General features: G+C 44.8%; 1 protein-coding gene across 1 annotated transcript in view; it reads right to left on the bottom strand.

The window, feature by feature from the left end:
• Nucleotides 1–9,683, bottom strand: part of OCA2 (oculocutaneous albinism II) — a 242,073-nt gene that overhangs the window by 59,091 nt on the left and 173,299 nt on the right. The window contains exons 25-26 of the mRNA XM_012648001.1: nucleotides 5,729–5,742; nucleotides 4,269–4,362 (exon numbers count right to left, since the gene is read on the bottom strand). Coding sequence (XP_012503455.1) covers nucleotides 4,269–4,362; nucleotides 5,729–5,742 — 108 coding nt within the window. The remainder of the gene's footprint in view (nucleotides 1–4,268; nucleotides 4,363–5,728; nucleotides 5,743–9,683) is intronic.

The following is a 9,683-nucleotide window of genomic DNA, read 5'->3' as shown; positions in this document are numbered from 1 at the left end:
GTATGTTCTTTCTCTCTTGAAGCAGTTCTGTATGGCTACAGTAACCAAGACACTGTGGTACTGGGGAGAGACAGCCACACAGATCCACAGACCAGAATAGAGAACCCAGTAAGAAAGCCACAAGGACACGCTTAACTGATTGTTGATGAAGTTGCAAAAGCAATTCAATGGAGGAAGCATAGCCTTTTCACCAAATGATGCCAGAGTCATGTAATATACATAGGGGACAGAAAAAAGAAAGAACGTTAATCTAAATCTCACACCTTAAACAAAAATTAGCTCAAAATGCAACATGAATTTAATGTAAAATATAAAACTTTTAGGGGGAAAAAAAAACAGGAAAATATCTTTGGTGTCTAGGGCTAGGCAAAGAGTTCTCAGGTTGTCATGCTTTTGGTACCAAAAACATGATATATAAAAGGAAAATTTGACACATTGGGCCTCGTTAAAATTTAAAACTTTTGCTTTGTAGAAGAACCTGTTAAGTGGATGAATAGATAATTTACAGATTGGGAGAAAATGTCATAGTAGCTTTATTCATAAAAACCCCAAATTGGAAACAACTAAGATGTTCTTCAGTGCATGAATTATTAAATGAACTGTGGTACATCGATACCACGGAATGCATAAAAGGAATAAAATATTAATATGTGAACTAACTTGGATGCATCACTAGGCAATGATGCCAAGTGAAAAAAGCCAATCGGAAAGGTCACATATTGTATGATTCCATTTATAGAGCATTCTTGCAATGCATTCTTGCAATTTTAGCAATGGAAAATAGATCAGTTTGGGGGAAGGCGGGAGGGAAATAGATGTGACTATAAAAAGACGACAGGAGGGATCCTTGCAGTGATGGAATTGTTTTGTGGCTTGACTGTACTGATTTTGAGATCCTGGCTGTGATATTGTACTATGGTTTTTCAAGAGTTTACTGTTTGGAGTATCTGGGCAAAGCATTCATGGGATTTCCCTGTCTTATATCTTGCACATAAACCTACAATTATCTGGAAAGAAACAGTTTAATTTAAAAATTTTTTAATAAAGCCAGAAAAAGTCTAAATAGAGGTAACATGTATCAGTTTTGACTAGAGAATATCTAAAAGCCTCTCTGCAAAATTTAAAATACAAAAATAAACTAAAAAAAAGTCACAATATGTATATCAGAACTGATTTCTGTAGAAGCAAAGAGAGTTTCCGAAAAATAGGAAGAATTCATATCTCTCACGAGAAAGACATACGCAAAGAATATAAATAGAAAGTTTACAAAATAAGAAATGCAAATATCCAATACTTATATGGAAAGAGTTTAATCTCAGTAGAATTAATTAAAACAAAACAGGAATCTATTGTTAACCAGCCAGATGAACCCTGAGCATTTAAAACGGCAGTGATGAGTTTCAACAGTGAGGTTCAATGGCATGAGTGTAGTGCATTTCTGGAGGCCAGCTTGCCAGTATTTCCCTGGGTTCATAAAACATCATTCATTTAGCCAGTGTCATAAGTCAGGAACTTCATCTTCAGTTATCAGAAATGAAACAAAGTTTTACTTGTGAAGGTATTTATCACACCATTGATTATTACAACAAAGAACAGGAAGCAACATCGATGCCTCAAGGTAAGATAAACAGGGATGTATCTGCATATTGTAGGCATAAATATTCCATTTTGGAAGAATAATTAATGACCTGGTAAAATGCTCACAATATATTATGAAGAATAAAAGTTAGGACACAGTGTGATTAAAAAGTTTTGTTAAAAAATAAATATGTATCACATAGTAGGCAGGGAAATGTAAGAAAACACACCAAATTATGATCAGTGGTTATTTTTGGGTAGTAAAATTATAGATTATTTTTATATTTTATTCTTTTACATAATTTCCATTAAATACATATCTACATGATCAGAAAAATGATTATTTTTTAAAATACAGCAGGAAGTTAACATTTTGTACTGTATATCATAGAAAGCCACCTTTATAGAAAGAAATTTTTAAGTGAGTTAGATAAAAGTCAAATTTGTGCATTTGTGATTGCAAATTAAGCACTTCATGCAAATAAGGGCCCTACAACAATTAGATGACCACACCCTGGGAAAACTGTTCTGATTTCACACAGCAAGGACGTTGCAAGAAGGATGGTCAGAGCTAGAAGAACTGGAACCATGCCAAAACAAGGCACAGCTTTTACCGCTGACCACAGAGACATTCTCTCTCCATCCAAGAAGATGGATGCGATCCATAAGGCCAGGGGCTAACAAGCTTTTGAGGAGACAACCAGCAGTCTTGCCCAAGCTTTCTGAGGCCACCAAGTTCCTGAACGTTATCCTCACGGTTCACCGCTGTAACTGCAGTCACACTCGCACAGAGTTATACTCACTGCATACCAAATGCAAGGCCTACATGAAAAGTTCAGGGCACACATGCATCACCCAGTGGAGCTGAACCTCACGTGTCCTGGGTGTTGTGGACACCAACCCTTTCAGTTGGGCAGATTCCCTGGTCATTATTCCAGAGTGACACTGGGGGAAAGACCAGACTTGGGTGTATTGCTACCCTAAATTTTTTCATAATATTAATACCAGGCCTCCCATGCCTACCTGTGAGACCAACCAGTGTTGCAACGTGGCCATGAGGTCTTTCTACTCTCTGAAATCCAGCCTATCGGTCCCCAGAAAATAGAGGGGCCAGTGTTTCACAGGCTTGGCCAAACAAAGAGATCAAAGGCATATGAATGACGAAGAGCCTTCCAGCTCTGCAGGAATTCGAGGTCTGGCCCAAATGAGAGGGTGCTGGAATTGTGGGGCCCAAGACTGTGTCTCCTGTTGCCACTTGTCTCTGACCTCCTTCCTTGGCTGTGTCCTGGGTCTGGACCCTCACTGACTATGGGGCAGTGTGAGGTGGGCCATCCTCAAGGCCACTGCTGCTACATTTGCTATGATGGCTGCTGTTCTCAATAAGAGAATTCTTGTTTAAGTGATGAAATTATTCTTTCTATACTCAGCAGAGGCAGATAAGAGTCTAAACAGGAAGAAGTTGGTCAAGCATCAAGTTTTGAACCTTGTGCCTTAGCAGCAGGGACAGCAAAGTGCCCAGGGTCCTGCCGGGAGACGCACATTCAGCATCCTTTGTGGCTCCTTGACCATCCAAATGCCTTTTCCCACATTCAAGCTGCCCAGGAGTGTCATTTGAATTAATGTCTCAGAAAAATTACCAAGTATTACTACTTTCTTATGAACTCTGGAAACAGCCAATATAATAAGTCTGACAAAAGTCGAAATTCTGTTATACACAAGAAACTGCTATTGGTCCTCCCCTGGGTATGACGGCCAGCATTCTGTTCCCAAGCCCAGCCCCAGGCAATAGTGCCTGAGGCAGGGATCACTGCCTCCACAGGCTGCAGGACCCTCTGCCACTCAGCCAGCACTGAAGTCACAAATCTGTACCCAAGGCTGGTTCTGAGAACCATCACTGTGCAGAGTTTACAAAGAACTTCCATAGAAATCTTGCTCAACACCTTTAGAATGAAGTTCATTTTGATAGCACCATTTTACAGGGGCTACCAACTTTCATTCTGCCCACTCACCTGCTTGCAATGTGCAGTTATGCCGTATAAACAGGGGCACGCAGGCAATCAGGACCCCAGAGTGGACCCAGCCCCCCCAGAGCAAGGTCTCCTTTGCAGGCACCAGAAGCAGATGAGAGTCTAAACAGGAAGAAGTTTCTTGAGCATGCTCCCGGACCATGCACCCGGCCTCTGTACACCCCTTGAGACGTGCCTACACAGGGAAACTTGGAACACCCACTCCCATGCCACCCCCAGCACGACCTTCCAGCTCTAGTCTGCAGTATCTCAGGGTCCTTGCTAGCAGGGACTTTTTTCTGCTGTGCAGTCCAGTAGGGGGATGGCAGCCTCTTGTTATGTACCATCTTCATGGACAGCCAAGGCACAAGCCCCCATTGGAATTTTCAAAAACGTAGCAACCTGAAATACCTGGCAAGCCCACAACCTTTTCCTGACCTCCTGACTCAACCTAAATCATCCAGAACATCTGAATCATCGTCAGTGTTACATCTAATCCCAGCAATACATTTTTAATGTGTTTTTTTTTCTTTGCTAACCTCACCTGTACCAAAGTCTCTCTAATTGCTAAAACATGCTTATCCTTATGTTTTAACAGTTTGCATTGGGCATTGATTTTTTTTTTTTAATTAAGTAAGCTTAGGAACTGGATAAACAGAAATTTTAAATGTGTTTTAAAAGTACCTGAAAAATTCCATGAAAGAGAATCCATATCCATGCTGCTCTGCTATCCCCGCACAAACGACGTTTGCTGAGGCTCCAATCAGGGTCCCATTACCTAAAATCAAAATTTAAAAAATAAAGTCCCAGTTTATCTTGGTGGTAAGCTTCTGTTCTCCTTTGTTCCATAATATGTGGGTCATTGCACAGACTTAGATTTGATGATACTTTATAGGCACTACCAAAGTGATTGCTTTGCAAATATATGGAAACACACACACACACACACACACACACACAAACCAGAAAATAAACTCACTGCCTGTAAATACCATGATTCATTTATGGATAAGACTACGCTGATCTGTGTGACAGAGAAGAGATGAAATGCTAAAGAGAGTGGGCAAGATGACGTGGGATCAGGTGGCATGTATTTATTAGAGGAAAACACAAGCAGGGCCAACACCAAAGGTGAGAACGTATGTCCCTCAGAGTAGTGGAATCAACTCTCAGATGAGAAACACCTTCCTCAGGACTCCAGGCCTAGACACCTACCAGGAAACCCTTCCAGTGGATGAAAGGATGGATAAAACAACCAGGCAAAAACACTTGACATGGCATTATTCACCAAAGGCACTCCTCACATAAAACACTCCCTGGGTAGCCTCTTTTGACTGTGCGCACACATACACGTGTGGCCCTCGTGGCCTGGATGAGGAATGGGCCAGAGCCAGCCAATCGGGTCCTTACCCCATGCACACTCTCACACACACCCAGGGAAAGGTAAATTTGTGTGGCCAAGCCAACAATCCTCCTCCATCCCTCTGTGCCATGGTTGTCAGTGTTTGGGAACGGTCACATGACCCAGGCTCAGTGCAGCTCAGTCCTGACATCTGTACATGAACTGTTAAGGAAGAGAGACACTCTCTCTGTCTCTCTCTCTCTGTCTCTCTCTCTCTGTCTCTCTCTATCTGTCTCTCTCTCTCTCTGTCTGTCTCTCTCTCTCTCTCTCTCTCTCTCTCTCTCTCACTCTCTCGGCTTGGTGAACTGTGAGACACTGATCTGGAGCTGCCCACAGAGTGTCAGCACAGGAGAAGTACCTAAATAACAGAGCAGGAGGACAACCATGTCCCCATGAAGAAATGACAGCGCAGAGAGGCTGAGTGGCATGCCCAGGTGTCAGGGCTGGGAAGCCACAGCTCTGAACTTGAACTAGGGCTTCGTCCTGAGTCCAGAGGAAGATCAGCAAGGGACAGGACTCACACCTCCACAAGGGAAAATACACCTCAGTGCCAGGACAGCGTCCACCCTGTAACCCCAAACACTCCCAACTCCAGGACTTCACGAGAGGAGCCCAACACATGATCCAAGTCCACTTTCAGCAACCTATGTGACTCTAAAAATAAAAGGCAGCACTTCTCTTCTCTCCTATTAAGGATTAATGATTGAAAAAATATCCTTTCTCCAGTTAAAATGATGGTGACTTTGCAGGCAGGCACTGTCCAGCAGTGGGTATGAATCCTGATTCATGATGGACCACATGTCAAAAAATAGAAGGATCTTTCCATTTCCTTCCGCACGTTGTCGAGGTGAACTGGCCCAACAGGCTGTTTTATTTCTGATCACTTCTGGATTCGGGGAAGGGAATGGGGAGATGTTCCAGGATCTGAGGGTAGGGGTGACAGCTTAGTCTCCTGGCCACAGGCCGACTTGGACCTGCAGGAGGAAGGCTGGCTGAGGATGGGGGCAGAATGAGGCCCAGCTCTTTCCTTGGAGAGGGAGATGGGACTGAGAAACCAGTGAGGACAGGGCTAGCTATGCCACATGGGCAACTGCCCAGTCTCCATGCATTGCACTTCTACACACCTGTTCAGGACTGTAGCAGGGATGACACTGCAGGGGTCGCTCTCCCCCAGAAGTCCTCCTGCACCAGGACATGTCCTCATAGCCTGCCCTCCCTCGTGCAGCCCCACCTTCTCAGCCATCCCCCTTGCTGGAGTCCTTCAGCCTCCTCACGGCCTCCTCACAGCCTCATAGACTGGGAGGTAGGACATTAACTTGTTAAGCCTCACTGAGCTCTGTTTCTTTTAAGCATGCTTTCTGTAGCAGGCGGCAGAAACTGGACTCCCAGCAACTTAAACACACGAGGAGATAATCTCTCCCAGAGTGCCGGCAAGGCTCAGTCCTGTGTCTCCTAGTGCCAAGCAGGCCTCTCCCTCTCATCAGAGGATGGTTTCATGGCCACATCGAAGGCAGGAAGGCACAGAGGAGAATGACACCAATGCATTTTTTCAAGAAAGCAAAAGCTATGTCTAAAGGCTCCCAAATGGACGTCCTTGTGTCTTTATTGATCAGCAAAGTGAGACACGCAAGGCAACGTGCTACCAAAGTAGGCACAGCAGACGGAAGCAACCGAGAGTGGGAGGGGGCTGAGTCAGCCCCTGCAGATCCTGCTCAAACGTACTAGAAATAGGATTTGCCCATCAGTGTGACAGAAAGAATGCTGGATTCAGATTCACAAAACCTCAGTTGAAGTCTCAAATCTTCTAAGCTTTGTAACGTGAGCAAATCGCTGATCATTTCTGTGATACTAAGATGTGCTGAGTTGTAAGGAAAGGAAGACCTAAAACAAGATGATGTCAGCAACAGGGACAGCTTATCTCCTGGGTGACAGGCAGTCAGTGGTGGAGCAAGTCCAGAAGCATCTGCTATAGGGTTCAGTGGTGCCACCGGGACCAGTCACCTCCCACTTTGTGCTCCGCCACTGTCAACAGCATGCAGAGTTGGCCCCACACGCAGGCATCACATCACCTCTCCGCTGGACACAACAGTGTCATGTTCAAAGAAGGAGCAGGACCGCCATCTCTCTCCTGAGGTTTGTTCTCAGGACCAGGAAAAATAATTACCAGAAGCCCCTCCCATCCCACAGATGACCCTCCTAAAGTCTCCTTGACTCCACATGGCCCTGGCCTGCCTGCCCCCATGCAAGCCCCTGGCAGGGACAGGGCTGCACCTGCCTGTCCCTGGCTATCGTCAGCAGCAGGAAAGAGATGTGCGGGCAGCTCCATCTGTGTTAAGTGAGGACCGTCGCCACCTTCCCTGAGCATCTCAGGGGTAGTTGTGGGGTTCACACAACATTAAGAGTGCGAGCGTACTACAGATGTCAACAGTTGTTGCAGTAGCAAGATGCTAGCAGGGTTTGATGGTGCCCCATAGGGTATGGGGCTCCACGTGATGGGGAGAACGCCAGGTGTCACTACCCCACCCCAAGCCTCCTTCCTGGGCTCAATTTACCAAGAAGTCCATGGGGTTGGGTGTGCATATGAACAGCTCTGCCTGTCTTGGCACACCCATGTTATCCTGCCTGGAAAGATGACCGAGAGGCAGAATGAGAACAGTGTTTAAAACTATTCCTGGCTCTGTTTTTGATGAGCACTGCACACAGAGAATCTCTAGCCTGTCTTCCTGCATCAGCCAGTGCAAGTTGGATTAACCAGCCCAGGGTCTCAGACCAGTGATAATTTTCCACTTGGGAGAAAGCACAAAAATTAACTCAACAGACTGGCATTCCCTATGGCAAGCTGAGGAGCCACCAGTCCTTCAAGACAAGAATGTGACCTAAGGAAGGCAGCAGGTTTCAACACAGCCGCGTGCTGCCCAGATTGTCTACAACCTCCAGGCAACTATGGCGAGGAAGCCGCCTTCCTCCTCATTTTCTCTGCGTTCACTATACCGTCTCCCCTCAGTCTTTCTGCCCTCAGATTGCACCTACCAATGAAGCCTGAGCATGGAAACTTGCCTCAGCCTCTGCTTTCCAGAAAACTCAATACTAAGGCAGATTTTTCTGAAGACTTATTTGAATTATTCTCAGCTCTTAGTAAAAAGGGCAATCAAAATGTACTGGGGTCAGACCAGTAAAAAACTGTTTCGTTTCAAACTATCTAGTGAATCACCCCCAATTTATATATTATAGCAAATGACATTTCTAAAACTGGCTGCAAAATTTCTATTTAAAGTATTCTTCGAAATGCCAAAGCTGGGGGAATGGGAAGTTACTGTTTCATGGGTCTGGAGTTTCAGTTTGGGAAGATAAAAAGTGGAGATGGATGGTGGTGATGGTTACACAACAATGTGAATGTACCTAATGCCACAGAGCTGTACACTTAAAAATGGTTAAGATGGGAAATTTTATGTCATGTATATTTTGCCACATTTTTTAAAAATGCCAAACCATGAGTCAATGAGAGAGGAATCCCTCATGGAATAAGTGTAGAGGTAACACCCAGCACAAGGGAGCATCTGCTATGCCAGGACCAAGCGCCTTTCAATGACCAGAGCTACTAGGTTAAAAAGAGCCCAAGAATAAGCCTGGTGCAGTGGCTCATACCTGTAATCCCAATGCATGGGGAAGCCTAGGTGAGAGGATCACTTGAGGCCAGGAGTTCAAGACCAGCCTGAGCGAGAGTAAGACTCCCATCTCTACAAAAAATTTAAAAAATTAGCCAGATGTCATGGCACGTGACTGTAGTTCCAGTTGCTCAGGAGGCTGAGGCAGGAGGATGGCTTGAGCCCAGGAGTTCAAGGCTGCAGTGAGCCATGATTGTACCACTGCACCCCAGCCTGGGTGACAGGGTGAGACCCTGTCTCTAAAATAAAAAATAAAAGTTTAAAAAAAAGAGCTTACGACTTTAAACCTTTATTATTTGTTACAGCTATATCCCTGCTTCCAAAACGTGCTCAGTCAATAAGTGTTTAATCCTATTTTAGGTATTAGCCTATAAATGGTCCACGTTAACGTCTCTCCTTGAGAAATCCCCTCCACATTCATCTGTCCTACATGTTTTGGGGGAATCAGAACTCGTGAAGAGGGATCTCACTCTTTAAGACCCTGCTCAAAACTTTCCTTCCTAGAGAACCTCTTCTGACGGTGCCTCCAGTCACTCCGTGGTGCTCCCGAGCACCTGAGTGCACGCCGGTTACAGGCAGTGTCCATCTGTGCCACAGCCCAGCACAGGGGACCTTCTTTCCCTCTCAACAACAGGGGATGCACTCATGGTCTAGCACAATGTCAGCTTACAGCAGATACTCAGCAAGTTGGAATGAACAAAATCCCTCACAGGGGATTCATTTCCAGGTGTGCTTAGATTCCGTTTCTTACTGTTGATGTTAAATGTAGCTCTGAATGGAGTTATTGCTGTTCCTGGGGCTGGTACTTAGATGGGAGCGATTTTAACAGTTCTACACTCTCATAAGAACTCAAGGCCTCAGTCCCTGACTTAGATGAATTGGCTGTCTCCAGAAATCAAAGAAACTTCACTGGATAACATTAATCCCCCTTCACAACCAAGGAGATAAACTAACCAGAAAGTTATTGATTTAATAGTCAAAGATCAATCAAAGAACAAAGAAAGCTGGATTATCTAAGCATGCCTGGATGTA

This window comes from Propithecus coquereli, unplaced genomic scaffold (assembly GCF_000956105.1).
Source record: "Propithecus coquereli isolate 6110/MARCELLA unplaced genomic scaffold, Pcoq_1.0 Scaffold28, whole genome shotgun sequence".
NCBI lineage: Eukaryota > Metazoa > Chordata > Mammalia > Primates > Indriidae > Propithecus > Propithecus coquereli.
This window is presented reverse-complemented; position numbering and strand designations above follow the sequence as displayed.